The 17,873-nt window shown below is 49.1% G+C and overlaps 1 protein-coding gene and 1 long non-coding RNA gene across 2 annotated transcripts in view; both read left to right on the forward strand.

Annotated features, from left to right (window-relative positions):
- The first annotated feature begins 3,566 nt into the window (after positions 1–3,566).
- LOC131480955 (uncharacterized) lies at positions 3,567–6,521 on the forward strand. The gene is made up of 3 exons (XR_009245914.1): positions 3,567–3,686; positions 5,638–5,666; positions 6,348–6,521. It is a non-coding gene; the product is annotated as an uncharacterized LOC131480955 (long non-coding RNA).
- Positions 6,522–12,543: 6,022 nt separating this feature from the next.
- ST3GAL5 (ST3 beta-galactoside alpha-2,3-sialyltransferase 5) overlaps positions 12,544–17,873 on the forward strand; it is a 48,262-nt gene continuing 42,932 nt past the window's right edge. The window contains exon 1 of the mRNA XM_058667672.1: positions 12,544–12,747. Coding sequence (XP_058523655.1) covers positions 12,660–12,747 — 88 coding nt within the window. The 5' untranslated portion in view covers positions 12,544–12,659. The remainder of the gene's footprint in view (positions 12,748–17,873) is intronic.

Raw genomic sequence — 17,873 nt, forward strand, 5'->3', positions numbered from 1 at the left:
GTTTCTGGCTCTGGACTCCTGACTTTGACCTGGCCCAGCCTGGGCTGCTGTGGGTATTTGGGGATGCAGATGGGAATTCATTATCTTTCTCTGTGTGTGTCTCTCTCACCACCTCAAATTCCTGCAAATAAATAAAATTAACAAATAGAAACAAACCAACAAAAGAGTTCGGAGTGGATGAGATGGGATGAGGATGTGTGAGGCATTTAACAGAGGCATTGGTTCAGAGATCAGGTAGAGAAAAGGCAGTGCAGGAAATGGCTGGGATCCCCAGGAACTCACAGAAAACACTGGCAGTGGATAGTAGGGAGGAGAGTAGAGTAAATACACAGGCCAAACTCCCCTTCTCTTCTTGAGGCCGGATTTGCCTCAGCCAGGAAGCAGCACGTCTGGCCCTGGGCATGTGCTGGCAGCTGCCCTAGAGACCAGACCAAGGAAGGCTAGGCTCAGGGACAATGCTAATTTGGGAGATAATGGAGAGTGTGTTTAGAGTATGGAGACAGGAGTGGGGGTGACGTGTGGAGTCGAGTTAGACTTAAGGACGAATTAATTTATGAGCCAGACACCACCAGAGGTGACACTGGGCTACAACATGGTGGACTGGGACTCTGTTTCCCAAGAACTATGTTAAGGCAGTGTCTGTTTATAGGATGAGATAAAAGATCAGTAAGCAGGGATGGATCAAAAAGGACCTCTGGAGGGGACGCAGGGTAAGAGCTGAGCCGGGAGTGTGAGGGCGGGAAACCTGCACCTTCCACCTGCTGGGACAGGGGTGGGGTGGGATGGGGTGAGGGTGGGGCTTGGAATGTCGGCAAAGCTTCTCTTCCTGAGCACGCTAGAGTAACAGGAAAAATTTCCGTCTCCCATTGCTGTGATGAATCACCGGAAAGCAGCCATACACCAGTGCCTGGGGATGACAGATAAAGGAAGTCTGAGCAGCTTTGTTCTGTCCTTGAAGGTCCTTTACCTCCCAGCCTCCTGCCCCAGCACTGCCCTGACCCGGCAGCAAGGCCTAAGCTTTTACAGAGACATCAATGTCAGCAGAGCTGCAATGCCCTTCTCTCAGGTGCCTGTAAACTTGGCAATGTGCTTCTCTGATCTTTTCCCTGAAGAAAGGCACCGAAGGTCTCGGCTACAAGTGCAAATAGCTGGCTGAAAAGGCAAGGAAGAAGTTCATGAACAACTGTTCACATACTGATTCCTGCAGCAGGGCCCATAAAGGAAGAAATTCTGGGATAAATGACAAGAAATTGTACTCACGCTTTACAGTAAATATATCCATTACCGCGGTCACCTCTAGGATCTGATAGTTTTGTTGTCTTCTTCTTAGAGAGGTGGGATTCAGGTTTAATGGCTTGCCCAAGTGTATCCAGAGTTTTAACAGAACTGGGACTTGAACCCAGGGCTTCTGATTTCTAGTCTGGTACCTATTCAAGGTGGAGAACACAGGCCACTATCCCAAGGTGAGATGAATGTGGGAGCCAGGGAGAGGTTATCTGGAAGGCCTGGGAGGACAAGAACTGGGGTGCTCCTAGGTGTCACAGCACCCCCTGTTGTATTAAAGCTATAGTCAAGCCCTTTCAAATCTTACCTCTCCTTCCAAGGTTTCTTCTTGCCCAGTTATAGGTGAGATGGAATAAAGCAGCAAAGTGAAGAGTGGACAACAGCTTCAGGCCTCCCTGCATCCCGCTCTGCCGCCATTCATAGCTTCTGGAAAGCTAGCTTTCCAATACCTAGGAGCCTGAATTCTCTGTCACATCACTGTGTAAGGGCTTGGTCCCTCCCAGAAACGATTCTCCCTACACGTGATGGTCCTAACCCACAGTCCAAGGTCCCCAAGACACGTCAAGCTCGGAGTTCCCTGACTATGGGGACTCAATCGTGGGAGCTGGACACTTTCCACAAAGCCCCGATCCTAGGCGCTCAAAAGCTTCATTTGAAAGAGATTTTGGATCCAACTATCTACAGCTCAGACGAGCTATTCCTTGAAGTCAAGGCTGCCTTTCTTCAATGCCTCTGCAGGAGGAAGAGGAAGTGAGCAGCAGACAGGATGACTTACACAGCTTGTGGGAACTTTGGCTGTATGCTCTGGGTAGACACCAGCCAGGCCTCCTTTATCTCCAAACCGCTCTTTGCAGTTAGGGCCCGTTGGAACGTCCTTCAGTTATTCTCCACCCACCCATTGCATGCCCTCAGAACTTTGTGTGCTGCCACTGGAAACTTCCTGCCCCGATGCTGCCCATCTGTGGGCCTCAGCTGGAGAGCTCACGGCCCAGGAGCCTGGATGGCCACTCCTTGCCCCTTTTCCTCTTAGGGGAAAATCCCACCCCTCCTCTAACTATGTATCCAGCAAGTAAGTTTTTAAATACTTATTCAGGGGCTGCCATAGCAAGCTAATCCTCCATCCACAGCACCAGCATCCATTACGGGCACCAATTCTAGTCCTGGCTGCTCCACCTCCCATCCAGCTCCCTGTCTGTGGCCTGGGAAAACAGTACAGAATGGCTCAAATTCTTAGGCCCCTGTGTCTGCATGAAAGACTTAAAAGAAACTGCTGGCTCCTGGCTCTGGATTGGCTCAGTTTCAGCCATTGCAGTCATCTGGGGAGTGAACTTGTAAATGGAAGACTGTCTTACTCCTTCTCTCTGTAAAGCTGCATTTCCAATGAAAACAAATCTTTTAAAAAGCACAATTATTCAAACTTACCCATGTTGGGGCTCACATTGTGGTGCAGTGAGTTAAGCAGCCATCTGTGATAGTGGGATCCCACAGAGGTTCTGGTTTGAATCCCGATTGCTCCCATTTCCAATCCTGCTCCCTGCTGATGTGCCTGGGAAAGCAGCAGAAGATGGCTCATACACCTGGGCTCCTGCCACTCACATTGGAGATATGGATGGAGTATCAGGCACTTGGCCCTAGCTGTTGTGGCCCTAGCTATTGTGGCCATCTGAGAAGTAAAGCAGAGGATAGAAAGTCTGTCTGTCTGTCTCTCCTTTTCATCCCTTTCTTTGTAACTCTACCTTTCAAATAAATAAATCTTTCTAAAAAGTTACCAGGGTGGGCATGTGGCATGGTGGTAAAATCACGTCTTGGGGTGCCTACATGCCTTATTCTCTGCCTGGTTCCAGTTCAGTTTCCTTCATTTGCAACACAGATTTCTGTGAGTGTGTGCCCTGGGAAGCAGCAGGTGATGAGTCAAATACTTGGATCCCTTCCATGCAACAGGAGTCCTGCATTGAGTTTCAGGCTACTGGCTTCAGCTACTCAGCCCTAGCTATTGTAGGCATTTAAGGAATGAACCAGTAGATGAAAGAGCTTGCTCTCTCTCTTTCAAATGAAATGAAAATGAGTAAATAAAAATTAAAGACTACTAAGATGAGCATTTATCTGTGATCCATGGTAACATCTTTTGTGCTAATGAGTGCAGTCCTTACAACACAGAACCGCGAAGGGCCGGCTGGTGTCAAGCTTGGTGAGTGTTGATGATACAAAGAGGAATTCAGCGTGACACAGTTAAGAAACTATGCAGCCACTGCCAGCTGGGGCAGGGTAAGGTACAGACCAGTGTAATAAACATCCCAACCTTAACTGCCCTCGGGTGCCTCATGGCTGCAAATACGGCAAAAGCCAAAGAACAGAAGAGCAAGTGGCACAGCCTGGAGGCATCACCCTCCCAGAAAGAGCAGGTAAGGGAATGGCTGAAAAAGGGCACCAGAGAGTATCTCACAGGTGGCAGGTTGACAAATGCTTCTGAAGAGCTAGCTATGTGTATATTTGCTTGTGTAATAAAGAGACTATAGCTGGCGTACCAAACTCTGAGTTCACAGTCACTGCTGCAGATCTCTGCCAATGTATTCCATTTCACAATGCTCTTATGGCTAAATCAGATTTTGCTAAATTTGGTTCGACCTGGTTGACCAGATAACTGACATTAACCTTTACTCCTTGTTTGCTACCAGGAAATCAGGTGAGGGACTGGCTCTCTGACCTTGCTACCATTTACCTTTGTGCCTAGTGTTACATTTGCTGTCAGAAGGCCCACAAATCTGCTTTCACTACACATTGCCCAGCCATGGTCTTGACCTGTAACTTCTTTCACTAAGAGGAAAAGAGCTGCGGCATGCAGCGGTTAAACTTGGGCATCCTTAAACATTCCTAGCATGCATTAAAAGGGCACAGAACACACATTTTGGCCTTTTTAGGAATCCGCACCTGTCCAGTACTGCCCCCATTCCATTCTATTTTAGTCAAGGGAAACCCTAATCCTGAGGGTGCAGGTTTCCTAGAAAGAATGACAATGACAATGAAACATAGGGAGTAGACTGAAGACTCCTATTTTTTTTTCTGAAAAAAAGTACTTGTTTATTTGAAAGGCAGAGTGACAGAAAGAGAAAAAGAACTTCCATCTATTGGCTCATTGACATCCCTCCCCCCATCCAAGATGGCTACAATGGCTGGGGCTGGGCCAGAAACTCCATCCAGGTCTCCCACATGGGTAGAATGGGCCCAGGCACTTGGCCCATCTTCCGCTGCTTTCCAAGGGAGCTTGGAAGTGGAGTAGCCAGCATGCCAACCAGCATTCATACAGGTGGTGACTTAACTCACTGCACCATAGCACCAGCCCAATCCCACCCCCCAGTATTTTTTTTTTTAAAGATTTATTTATTTTATTGCAAAGTCAGATATACAGAGAGGAGGAGAGACAGAGAGGAAGATCTTCTGTCCGATGTTTCACTCTCCAAGTGAGCCGCAACGGGCCGATGCGCGCCGATCCGATGCCGGGAACCAGGAACCCCTTCCAGGTCTCCCACGCGGGTGCAGTGTCCCAGTGCATTGGGCCATCCTCGACTGCTTTCCCAGGCCACCAGCAGGGAGCTGGATGGGAAGTGGAGCTGCCGGGATTAGAACTGGCGCCCATATGGGATCCCGGGGCATCCAAGGCGAGGACTTTAGCCGCTAGACCACGCCGCCGGGCCCCCCAGTATGTTTTTTTTTTTTAACAGATACCTTATTTCTAGCTGTGTTCTGCCCTACCCAGTGACAGCCAGGCAATCAGCTGTGTCCTGCGGAAGCTTTTTTTAGGAAACTGGAAGTTCTTGCTAGTGAGAACCTGACTATCTAGTTGGAGCTATGATAGCATCTCTGAATTTAAAGCAAAGTCAGAAGCCTGATCAGACAAGCTAATACTCCAAGAGATAAGGGAGAACTGGGTCACATCTCTGCAGTTGAACCTGTCCTCCATCCTACTGGCGTTCCCACATCGTTACCTTTCAAGACAGAGCGCACAGATCTTCAGGTGGTCCGTGTAGAAGTTTTGCTTCCCTTACCCAGTGTTGAGCTGTTCTGCAATGATTTTTTTTTCAAACAGTTAACATTTAAAAACTAAGAGAAGTCATTCCCAAATCCAGATTTCTGACGTTTCTTGTAAAATCTGAAGCTGCAGCAACATCTGTGCTCCACTTGCAAATGGCAGTGACTGTCTCACCAGATGAAACAAGCTCAGAGACTGCAAAATGGGGTGCTGATGTCCCAAGTGGTATCTCAACCAGCACGCCAAACATCCAGCCTTCTACGAACTTGGTGAAGAACCGTCTCAGCTGGTGGTGCTACTGATCTTGTTCATGTGCTTTGATTTAGGTTGGAACCTGTCTCTTTGGCCCTTCCTGGTGAGTGTCATGTCTTAGGGGGGGCTCTGGAGTCTTTTCTGTGTCTTCCCCACGTAACCCTGGACACATTCTTTAACCTCTAAGTCTCAGGTTCATTTACTAAGATATGGGGATAAGGAAATTGAGATGGGATCCTAAAATAGGCAGAGGACAGGCACTCAGCTAGTGTCAGTGTGATAAATACGCTGGGATAGGGTGGACAGCACAAGAGGACTTGCTCAAATTATCCACTTTCAGGACTTGGCCTGCAAGGAACAGCTTCCTGGGCAGAACCTTCCTCTGCCCACAGCCCCACCTTCCCAGGACATTTCTGAAGTCTCTTTCCTTGCTTTTTTTCTATTTCAACTCCTGCCTCTCCCTTGACCACTTACAGGAAGCATTCCTAGAAAAAGCTCCAGGGCCATTTCTTCGTGCTTAGGGCAGCAAACAGCCTGTGCTGTTAACTGTGCTGAACTCGAGGTCCCTGGGGCACTGGGAGAAGGACAGCAGGGGATCACCAGGCTAGGCATCCAACAGAAGGTGAAAGCTGACCAGGAGGGCAAGATGATGCCACACCCTCTTACCCCCCATCATCCACGGTGAAATTAAGATATGTTCTCCTTTTCCCCTCTCCTCCACTGACATCCTGGATTTGGCCTGCCTGTGGCGTTTTCCTTCCTTCCTTTCTTCTTTTCCTTCCAGTCACCTCCAAAACAGTCCCATCAGCACAGTCAAGAGGCTGCCAGGCCCTGTCATGGTGTGGGCTGAAGGCCATGTAGCAGAGGGAAGAGAAGCAGACCATCTGGAAAAGTCATGGAGACGTCAGTAATCTGAGCCAGTGACTCCCCTTAGTTTTGCTTATTGCAAAAAACATCTTCATAACAACATTAAAGGAAATTTTTTAAAAGGAGAAAAAGAAAGAAATGACTCATAAGTCCAGCACCACTCACACCACAACTGTTTGGTTTTTCCAACTTCTCTCCCAGGAGATGGCCCCAGGCTTTCAGCTGGCATAAAATTGGCATTCTCATTTTATGTTTTTGTCATCTAATATCTTAATCATTTTCAAGTATCAATGTCATCATCTTCACACTAGCCTTGTTTTTTAGTTATTTTTTTCAACTGCAAATATTTCAACCAATGTGAAGCACAAGGAATGATTCTTTAACCCTTGGGGGAATCTTGTTGATCCACTTGAATCTGTGAGATGGGATGTTGGCAAAGCTGTGAAAGAAAGGACATTTGTATCTTGAGCCCATTTACAAATCTTACAGATCTTTTTTTCCCCCTGCTACCAGTTTTAGCTCAAGAGTTCTCTCTCTTTCTCAAAGGATTTATTGGAAAAGGAGAGTTACAGAGGGAATGGGAGAGCTACAGTGAGAAAGACAGATTTCTTCCATCTGCTGGTTCACTTCTCAAACAGTGCAGCACCCGAAAGCTGGGCCAGGCTGAAGTCACAGACTGGCACTCCATCCGTGCCTTCCACATGGGTGGCAGGGGCCCAAGCATATGGGCCATCTTCTACTGCCTTCCCACAGCCATCAGCAGGGAGCCGAATTGGAAACAGGCAGTTGAGATTTGAACTGGTACTCATATGGGATGCTGGCATTTCAGGCCACTGTATCACAATGCCAGCCTCTCTTGCCGTTTCCCAGTCTCTGGCCTGCTCTCTAAGACTGTGCCACCACTCTGCCATTAGAAAGATAATACTATAGGTTCTATTTTTTTTTTTTTTTTTTTTTGTCGATGTGAAAGCAACATACGCTCAAGGTGTTCAATTTGGAAAATGCAGAAGAGCAACAGAAAATTGAAATCTGTATTTTTGCTATTCAAACTCATTTGCCACTGTTTTGAACCATTTTCCTGTGCTAGGTTCCTCTACTGGCAGACTGCCTTCCACCGTCATTTCAGAAGTTAATTTGTGGGCTGGCATTGTGATATAGCAAATTAAGCCACCACCTGTGGTTCCAGAGTCCCATATAGGGTACCAGTTCAAGTCCTGGCTTCTCTGCTTCTGACCCAGTTCTTGCTAATGCACCTGAGAAAGAAGTAGGGGATGGCCCCGCCACTCATGTGAGAGACCTAGGTGAAGTTCTTGGTTCCTGGCTTCAGCTTGGCCCAGCCTTCCCCACTGTAGCCAACTGGGGAGTGGACCAAAGGGTGGAAGCTCTCCTAGCTAATTAATTAATACAAGCTAACTTTATTGCAGTGATGATGGATAAATACAAAAACCCTAGAAAGCATGATGAATCCAAGGCCTTAGGCACCTATTTTCTTAAAAAAAAAAAAAAAAAAGCAAGGATACTTTTGAAAGGCCATGGAAAATGAACGAAAAATAAATTTTGGGGGTAAAATCAGTGCATACATGGAAGGCCTTCAAAAATTGCTAAAAATTGTATAATGAAAAACTGCATGAATTTCACATTTTTTGTAACACATAAACTTACATTTGAATTCTGTTTTCCATATGTTTTAAAAAGATTTATTTATTTTTATTGAAAGGCAGATTTACAGAGAGAAGGAGAGGCGAAGAGAAAGATCTCCTGTCTGCTGGTTCACTCCCCAAGTGGCCACAATAGACAAGTAGGATGGTCTAAGGGCAGATTTGATAAGTGACTCAAAATGTCATAAAGAAAACAATTTCTCATCTTCTTAACTTCTTGTGGCAATACTTCTTCCTAAAGTAAGCCCTATTCATAGTCCAAAATGGATTGCTGTCGGTGCCTGGCTCCTGTCTAACAAGAAAACGGAAGCAGCTCTCCTCCACCACCCAATAAAATGCCCAAGGTGCCCTCTGATTATGTTGGCCGGTTCCCGGGACCACAGTGAGCTGGAGGCTGAGACTGCACGAGCAAGCTTCAACTAGCAAGTTTTCAGAAATGACTAAGGATCCCGAAGAATCTTTCATGTAGGTTCTATCTCTTGATCATTGTCAAATTATAAGTTCAAACCAAGACATCTTTAAGAGCTTTTAACATTGTGATAAAAGAAGAAAGCGTTCCAAAACAAATAAGATTGGTGAGAACAATGGTGTTTAATTTTTTTTTTTTTAAATTTTATTTGAAAGGTAGATCCAGAGAGAGAGGGAGAGAGATCTTCCACCTGCTGGTTCATTTTCCCTAATGGCCCCAAGGGCAGATATGGGCCTGTCCAAAATCAGGAGCTTCTTTGGGGTCTCTCACATGGGTACAGGGGCCCAAATGCTTGGGCCATCTTCTGCTGCTTTTCCAGGCCTGTTAGCAGGGAGCTTGATAGGAAGTGGAGCAGCCAGGACATGAATTGGTGCTCCTATCGGCTACTGGTGCCACATGCCCACAATGTCACAGTGCCTACCCCTGAATGGTGCTTTGAAAACAAAACATCTTCCTCCAGTCTCTGAGTCTAGCTTAATAGAACACAGCTGCATTTTCATATCTGCTTCTGTATTTAATCTGTTGCAAATTGTTTTGGTTGAAATATGCAAATAAAATCTAATTTCATATTGATACAAAATTTAATGAGGAGGTTTTTTTTTAATAACAATCTCTAATGGTAATTGTAGATTCTCTGGCATGGCATAGCTACAAAAACTGCACATTTACTATAAAATTCAATAAGAGGTACCTTGTTACCTTGTCAAATCTGAACTTCATCTATGAACTTCTCAAACTGCTAAATTAAAATCCATGGCCTGTATGTACTTTTTTTTTAACATTTTTTTAAAGATTTATTAATTTTATTACAGCCAGATATACACAGAGGAGGAGAGACAGAGAGGAAGATTTTCCGTCCAATGATTCACTCCCCAAGTGAGCCGCAATGGGCCGGTGCGCGCCGATCTGAAGCCGGGAATCTGGAACCTCTTCCGGGTCTCCCATGAGGGTGCAGGGTCCCAATGCATTGGGCCATCCTCAACTGCTTTCCCAGGCCACAAGCAGGGAGCTAGATGGGAAGTGGAGCTGCCGGGATTAGAACTGGCGCCCATATGGGATCCCGGGGCTTTCAAGGCCAGGACTTTAGCCGCTAGGCCATGCCGCCGGGCCCAACATTTATTTTTAACTTTTTATTTGAAAGACAGAGTTACACAGAGAGAAGGAGAGAGAGAGGGATCTTCCATCTACTGGTTCACTCTCCAAATGGCCACAACAGCCAGAGCTGCGCCAATCTGAAGACAGGAGTCAAGAGATTCTTCTGGGTCTCCCACATGGGTACAGGGTCCCAACGATTGGGATCATCCTCTTGGCTTTTCCAGGCCATAAGCAGGGAGCTGGATTGGAAGTGGAGTAGCCAGAATGCAAACTGGTTCCCATACGGGATGCTGGCCCTACAGGTGGAGGTTTACCTATATTTCACAGCACTGGCCCCCTGTATATACTTTCAGTGTGTTTTTATCATGTGCAAGCATGACTGAGTAACATCAGGCACTAATCATTTACAAAGCAATGATTCACAATAAACAGGCATTTCAAATGTCAACACAGTAGATATTATGCAATATCCAAAAATCCGTAATATTTAATAATATCACTATGGATCTCATTGAGAAGCTGTCAAGCTTAAGGTAATGTTGTTTTCTAAAATCCTGTGTTTGTCTTCAAAGTTGATATTTTTTTCAGCACTGGCTACAGGCAATAGTTTCCCTGGAGACACAGGCTCTCTTAGTTCCTTTTCAGGAAACTGTCTGCCGAATACCCCAGTACGAATGACCATGGTCTGACAGATGTGTCCCTGAGTAAAAATGCATGAGGAAAAGCAGCTGGTTTAGCTTGCAGTTCCAAAAACTGCACATGCATTTTTCCTTATAAAGTGATCTGACCTAATCATCTCACATTGGCATGTAGCAAAAACACTTTTATGTGTACTGTTTTGTTATGTAAAATGTGAAAACTATGCTTATGAGAGATTTTGATCACTCGGGTGCCCTGACTGTGCAAAGGAGGGGGCCAGCTGTTTTGTCCATCTTGCTACCATCAGTGTACCAAGGAATCTCTTAGATTATTACTAGATGTTTTTACCTCCAGATCCTCAGGAACTTTAAAGGTTCCCTGGAACACATTTCAAGAACCGCTGGCTTTGACCAAGCACAGTTCCCTATACAGTAGGACAAAGGCTATGTCATTGGAAGCCAAGGTGGATGTTGGGAGCAACTACTATGTCTGCTACCAAACTGACAAAAATAAGAAGCAGAAGAAATGAAGAATCATGGCATCACAGTTGCTGTCCTAGATTTATAGGTAAAAGCAATGTCTAGAAGCTTCTCTGAGCTCAGCCTCCAAATTCAAGATGTGCCAGGAAGGCTTTGCAATCTGGTGGCTGATCCTGTGCCCTATTTGAGGATCTCTGCCTGTACCCAGAGCAGCAGCTGAGGATAACTCTGGGGCTGGGACACAGGAACTTTAGGGACAGAACTGCAACGTGGATCAACCTCTCCTCCCGTCCAGCGGGTGGAGTGAACCAGGTAGCAGGTATTTAACACCTGTTTCAGCCATGAGACTGGGACATAAGGTTGCTATGCATTCGCCACCCTCCATTTTGCACCCACCTTTCCAAGCCAGGGTGCTGCTGACTTCCCTGGCAGGCAATTTATCAGGACCTGGCTCTAATCCCAGGGACAGCCTGGGAGACAAGCACAGGCGCAGCTGAGGCAAGGCGTGCTGAAGGAGCATCTGGCTGGTGTCCTAGAGAAGAGGGTGAGGTGCATCACATTCTCTGCTTTGCAGCTGTTGCCACCCCAGGCAGCTGCTCTCCCTGGCTGACCTTGACAACCCACTGGATTCAGATCACCCAGGGAGGGCTTGTCCTTCAACCTCCCAACATGCATCCAGTGTCTTCACCTTGGAATCATTTAGAGTGTGTCAAAGCAGAGTTCCCTCACTCTTTCTCTTCCCAAGTTTCCCTCCTGACCTCCATTCCCCAGACACCCCATTTCTTCCAGTACCAACCCAGCCCCATGGGTTGGGGGAGAGGTGCGCAGAGCTGAGGGGCTTGGAGGGGAGAGCAGAGATAGGCAAGCTACTGCAAAGAAGACTGGTGAAGCTCTTTGGTTTGTGCAAATGTACTGGGCTTGGTGTCTAGGAAGTTCCTGGGCACACAACATCGATGCTTTGTGGCCGGTGGCCTCCAAGGATGTCTTGACCAATTTACCAGTTTCACTCAAGAGCCAACAAAATTTCAGGCACAAAAAAGCTGCAGGCGGTTTGCTGGGTTACAGCAGTAACAGGGTTCCTAATATTCATGCTTTTACCCCTCCAGAACCAAGGGAGGGGGCTCTGAAAGCATGGCAGTGAGTACCCCGAGTCCAGGTTCTGATCCTGGCTTTGCCACTAAACATGCCCAATGACCCAGGAAAACTCAGTGCTACTCTGGAGGCCTCAACCAACCGCATAGGTCAAGCTAGTGCATTGTCCGGCCATTAGCGCTCTCCTTTTCTCCTACACGTGGAAGTCCATAAAAAAATTATTGCAAGTTCCCAGACACACATAGCCGGCCCTTGTGGATGTCTTGCGGGTCCCCAACAATCTGCTGAGGAACAGGAGCCAGCTGGCAAGCAAAGCACGTCACTGTACAGAGTCTTCATTCACCGCCTCAGCAGCTACCAGTCCTATGCGCAGCAGCGAGTCCATAACCCGTGCAAACGCATCTTTTGTTCCCTTTGTGTATTCACCCATGCAACCGCGTGAGAGCGCAGGACGGTAGTGAGTGAGCGCCCGGGACCCCTGACCCGACCCTGCCCGAACCGAGCCCGCGGCCCGCGGTGAGTCCCCGCTGGGGGCGCCCTGCTCCCCTTCAGCACCGCCGGGCGGATGGAGGGATGGGGGGAGCCCAGCGCCCCGGAGGCGGAGCCGCCGCGGGAGCCCTCGAGCGCTCCGATTGGCCTCCTGCGTCCTCGTGACGCCCCGCCCCGCCTCCCGGCCCTCCTCCGCATCCGCGCGGGGCAGCGTTCGGCTCGGGGCTGAATGGGCGCGAGCGCGGCTCCGGGGGCAGGCGGGGGCTCGAGGCCCCGGGCTGGCGGCCGGCCGGCGCCCCCTGCCTAGTATGCGCGCGACGACGGCGGGCTGCGTGGAGTGGCCTCGCCTGCGGTCGCGCACCCAGGCGGCAGCGGCGGCGGCACCTGCCGGCCGAGGTACGTGGCGCATCCCCCTCCTCTGTGTAACAGCGGCCCGCGGGCTAGGGGCGGCGGCCACCTGGACCAGTTCCTTTGCTCGCCAGGCTGGGCCCCGCGACTCCGCCCCGGCCTGGGCGGGCAGCACACAGGGAACGGCGCCCCGAGGCGCTTGTGGTAGGGGCGCGGGCAGAGGGGTCGCGCGCGTGGCCTGGGGCGGCGTGGTGGATCTGGTCAGGGGTGCCGCGGCAGGCGCAGGTGTGGACCGGCCGGAGGGAGGGCCAGGGCGAGCCGCCGGGCTGTCAGGTCCCTGTGTGCGGGTGGCTCCTTTCTCCCACCGCTTTGCGCAGCGGCCCGGGGTTTAATTCATTGCTGAACGCTTCCGAGCCTGCAGCGCCTGAGTTCAGCTCGTTTCTCTGGGACGGGCTTGGGGAACCTTCGTGCGCACCACGCCGGCGGCTCCTGAAAACCGCCCTGCGCGTCCAGAACGAGGGCGTGATGTGTGTGGTGTCTGCCGGTAGACATTCGCCAGTGACCTTCCCCGCCCCCTCTCTGCGGCCAGCCCTGCGGAGGAGACGGGTTGGGGCGACCTTTTGGTGTCTCTGGCACCGTAAGCGGCGGCGCTGGCTCTTTGGGGGCAAGGCTGCCTGCTAGAGTATCGCTGGAGAAGCGCAGCGGAACAGAGAGGATCACTGAGCCTGCCCGACACCGGCTGCTGACCTTGGCAGACAGGATAGGCCTACGGGGGCACAGGGGCGACGGGGAGGGGACTCAGGCTCCTGGTCCGTCCTTGGTGGGGGGAACTTCCCCTACTGACGGCCATGGCCCCTCTGGGACCCCGGTTTTGCTGTTCTGGCCTTGAACAATATGCCCACGAGCAGAACTACTGGTGGACTCCCACAGCACGTTATACGTTCCCGTTTTAATTCTTGGCGTGGTCTTTGCCTAATCAGGTGTCTGTTCGATTAAAAGGGAAGAAGGTTTTACCTGCGGGCTTTGTCTGAAACCTGTAGGTTCCTTGTTCCTGGAGTCTAGGTCTGTGCTGGGTGTTGGGGCCATAAGAAGAAGGAAGCTGGTCGCTTGCTAGCTAGCATGCAGCCCACCCTGGCGTTGGCTTAGGACTGCTTATCCTGGTCTGGGGCCTGAAACTGGGAGAGACCCATCTCTGCTGGGTGCAAAGTTCCAGACGCAGATCCCCTCAGGTGGGGTTGTGGTTCGTGCCCTGGGGTAATCCTGAAGGCTTGGCAGCTCAGGATGGTGCCCAGCATTTCTGGTAGCAGAGCCAGGAATCACCTGAATTCCAACTGGTGCTAGCCCCAAGACAGTGAACTGTGAAAGCTGTGTGAGGTGGTTTTTTGTTTATTTTTTTGTTTTTGTTGTTTGTTTTAAGGCATAGTCACACACATGAAAAGCGATCTTCCCATTGGTTGCCTGTCCAAATACCCACAGCAGCTGGGGCTGGGCCAGGCTGAAGCGAAGAGTAGAGAAAACTCCATCTAAATATTTGAGCCATTACCTGTTACCTCCCACGTGCCCATTGGCAGGAAGCTGGAATCAGGGCCAAGACTGGAACGCAGGCATTCCGGTCTAGGAGGTGGGCTTTGAACACCTGTTCCTGTTGGGAGTCCTTTTCGGGTATGTCTAACATGGGGGAGCTGGAGCTTGCTGAAATGATCCTTGGAGTCTTGGTAATGACTGGGAGTGTTCCTTCTTCCAGGCAGGAAAAGAAATGGGTCAGATAAGAAGACTTATCTGAGGCTTATGGAAAGAGAGTGAGGGAAGGATTTATGGGAGGTGGAATGTTCTCAAAGCTCATATCTACTATTTTGCAAAAAACTTATAACTTTGGCACAAACTGCAGATTGCTCCATGTTATCAAAATAAATGGCTGGTGTAGTTTTAAACTGTCTTCAAGGCAAAATAAGAACTTTCTTTGTTCTGTGGGCCTCTGCCTCCATTCCCCCTAGTTTTCCTGTGGGGCTGTTTGTAGCAGTGAGGAGAAGATCTAGAACAGGTAGGGTTTTGGCTGATGGCTGGGCAATAAAGAACTTTGTGTGAGGCACAGCAGGTGCTGGAGGCCAGGCTGGGTCCTTGGGAGAAGGACAAGGCTGTCCCCCTCTGTGCTTGTAGTTTCTGATAGTTGAAATTTAATTAGAGCTGTCTGTGGAGGGCAGCTTCTGTGCTTTTGGTCTAGCCCAGAAGCTTTGGCAGAATAAAACAATTGGGAACATCCACACATTGATGATAATACTAACTTCCTAAGTGCTGAGGGCAGAGAAACAAGGGCTGACATCCCTTGCTTCCCAAGCAGGTGGCATAAGTGAGGATATCAGCCCTGGAGGTGAACCATAGTCCTGGTGTGGGAGGAAGCCATAAATATGGATGGTGACCTGCAGTTCTTGGAAAGACTCCGCTTAGTCACATGTGATTTGGGGGGTGTGGTACAAAGGGGAATGTGTATGGGTACAGGAGAAAAGCAAGCCTGGACGCTAGCCAGCCAAAGCTACTTTTTAAGGGTGCCACAGATACTAGGCAGCGGACACTGTTAAGTGTCTTGTGCAGTCAAGTTTCTAAACTGAGCATACCCGTACACTCAGATTAAGAACCAGAACATGGAGAGGCCTTCAGGAGTACCCCACATGCTCCCTTCCAGGTGCTGCCTCCTCCAGGGACACCCCCTGCTCATCCCTCTGCCTTCTGCTGTATGCTGGGTTTCTGGGAGGAGTCGTCTCCCCCACCCTACCCCCACGCTGACCGTGGTTAAGGCATGATCCCTGTTACTGCCCATGCACTGTCCGTGGACAGCACAATAGTTTTGTCTTTGGCTGTTGTTGTAGTGCTGCCTGGGAGCTCACAGAAGCCTGGATTTACTAACACCTGGCAATGTGTTCCTGCTGGGTCCCTCTCCAAGAGTGGCACTGCCAGTTCACGGGTTTTATGTGTTGCTCATTTGGGGGAGCCACAGGTGGAATGACTTGGTTCTAGTTTTCTAGTCATTCCACTGGAAGTTCCCAGGAGTCGCTGGGAGAGTCGGTGAAGCTGTGACCGCATGCAGGCTGGTCTTGGAAAGCACCCTCACCTGTGGCCCCTACTGTCCCCCCAGGTCAGGTGGCAGGGCAGGCTGAACTGTAAGGAGCCATTTAGCTCTGTGAGCTCCTGACTTGGAGGGAGAGTGTGATCAGACTGCCTGACCTGTCCCAGCTACTCACTCCTCCATGAACCTTTATACCACGGAACTTTTTACACTTTAGATCTGCATCTCATACCTGCTGCTCGCAATTTCTGCTGCAGAATGCCCCAGGACCATGTACAATGCACAAGCCCATTTTTGGTTTGGGCTTTTGAGCCATAGAAGACCTCTTTGTTTTCTTATTGTATGAGAAAGTATCTGACATTGTTTTCAGGTGGTCCATAGGCTCTTATAGCCGTACTTTCTCTCACACACACACCCCTCTCTATAATTTTTCTTTCAGTTTTTCACCTCTGGAATTATGTGATGGGATTTGGTAGATTTGATAATAAATAAAAAAGAAAAAATAACACGATCAAGGTCTATTTGGAACCATTAGGGCTGTTAAAAATTGTGTGTCATTTTCCTAATTAAGTGGGTATTATGAATATTGAGTTCCTAGTAGCGGTAATTTTTCTGTTAGACATGTGGTTTTTCTTTCTCCAGCATTCCTCTCTCCTCCTCAGCCTCTGCTTACATTTTCCTCTATCTTGTTTCTGCTTTTTACAAATATCTTGGTCTTTCTAACCTAGACTCCGCCAGCAATGATGTGGCCTCAATCTTTTCTTCTCTCCAGTTGTCGCTTTTTGTATTCAAGTTCTTCGTCTCCCAGAGCTTAGTGGCTGTTTTGTACTTAGCCTTATCCACCCACAGAAACTGTTACTTGAGCCACACCTGTAATTTAAAAACCTCTAGTAGCTACGTTTAAAAAATTAAAGCAAAGAGTCAGGGTTTCCCAAGAAGATGAAAATTTATAAGCTGTTTGTTTTTTTTGTTTTGTTTTAAAGATTTACTTGTTTTTATTAGAAAGGCAGATTAATACAGGAGAGAGACAAAGATGTTCCATCCTCTGGTTCACTCCCCAAGAGGCTGCAATGGCTGGAGGTGAGCCAATCTGAAGCCAGGAGCTTCTTGCGGGTCTCCCATGCACACGCATGTGTGTGTATGTATAGATGTTATAGATGCAGGGCCCAGTGGCGTGGCCTAGTAGCTAGAGTCCTCTCCTTGAGTGCGCCGGGATCCCATATGGGCGCTGGTTCTAATCCCGGCAGCTCCACTTCCCATCCAGCTCCCTGCTTGTGGCCTGGGAAGGCAGTGGAGGACGGCCCAAAGCCTTGGGACCCTGCACCCGTGTGGGAGACCTGGAAGAGGTTCCTGGTTCCCGGCTTCGGATCGGCGCAGCACTGGCCGTTGCGGCTCACTTGGGGGGGTGGATCATCGGACAGAAGATCTTCCTCTCTGTCTCTCCTCCTCTCTGTATGTCTGACTTTGTAATAAAAATAGATAAATCTTTAAAAAAAAAAGATGTTATAGATGCAAGTAATAGCTTCATTTTCACCATAGCGCTCTGTGGCTGAGTACTGTCATTATCCCCATTTTTCACACAGGCGTATCAAGGCACAGAGAGATTGAGGGACTGAGCCAGTCTGGAGGGCCAAGCCAGGATTCAGGCTTAGGCAGTCCAGCCTGGAGGTGGTCTCTGGAGCAATGGTAGCATGTCTTGGTGACTCATAGGACACTCCCACCTGATCAAGATAAGGAAGAGGATCTGAGTGGCTGAGATGCCCTGGTCCCTGGCCGGGTGTGCATGCCCAGGCACCACCCTCATTGCTCCCCTGGGTCTCTCCACAGCACCCTCCAAATAAGCCCTGCCTCACAGGAGGGCTAGCTCACCTCAAAAGCAGCCTCAAAATCCAGTTCTGCCATAAACCTGCCCCCCACTCCAGGTTGCATCTTTTTGTTCTTAGGATATTGTGCCAGCTCCCTAAGGCACGGGATTCTTGCTTTGTATGCCCTCAGTATGTGGTGCCCTCTGGGGCTGGCCGCTTCAGCCACACTATACTCAGAGTTCTGCCTTTGGGTACCTGCTGTGCCTATGACACCTGCCTCTTCCATCCTATTGAGATTCTCATTCGGT

This window comes from Ochotona princeps, chromosome 8, assembly GCF_030435755.1.
Source record: "Ochotona princeps isolate mOchPri1 chromosome 8, mOchPri1.hap1, whole genome shotgun sequence".
Lineage (NCBI taxonomy): Eukaryota > Metazoa > Chordata > Mammalia > Lagomorpha > Ochotonidae > Ochotona > Ochotona princeps.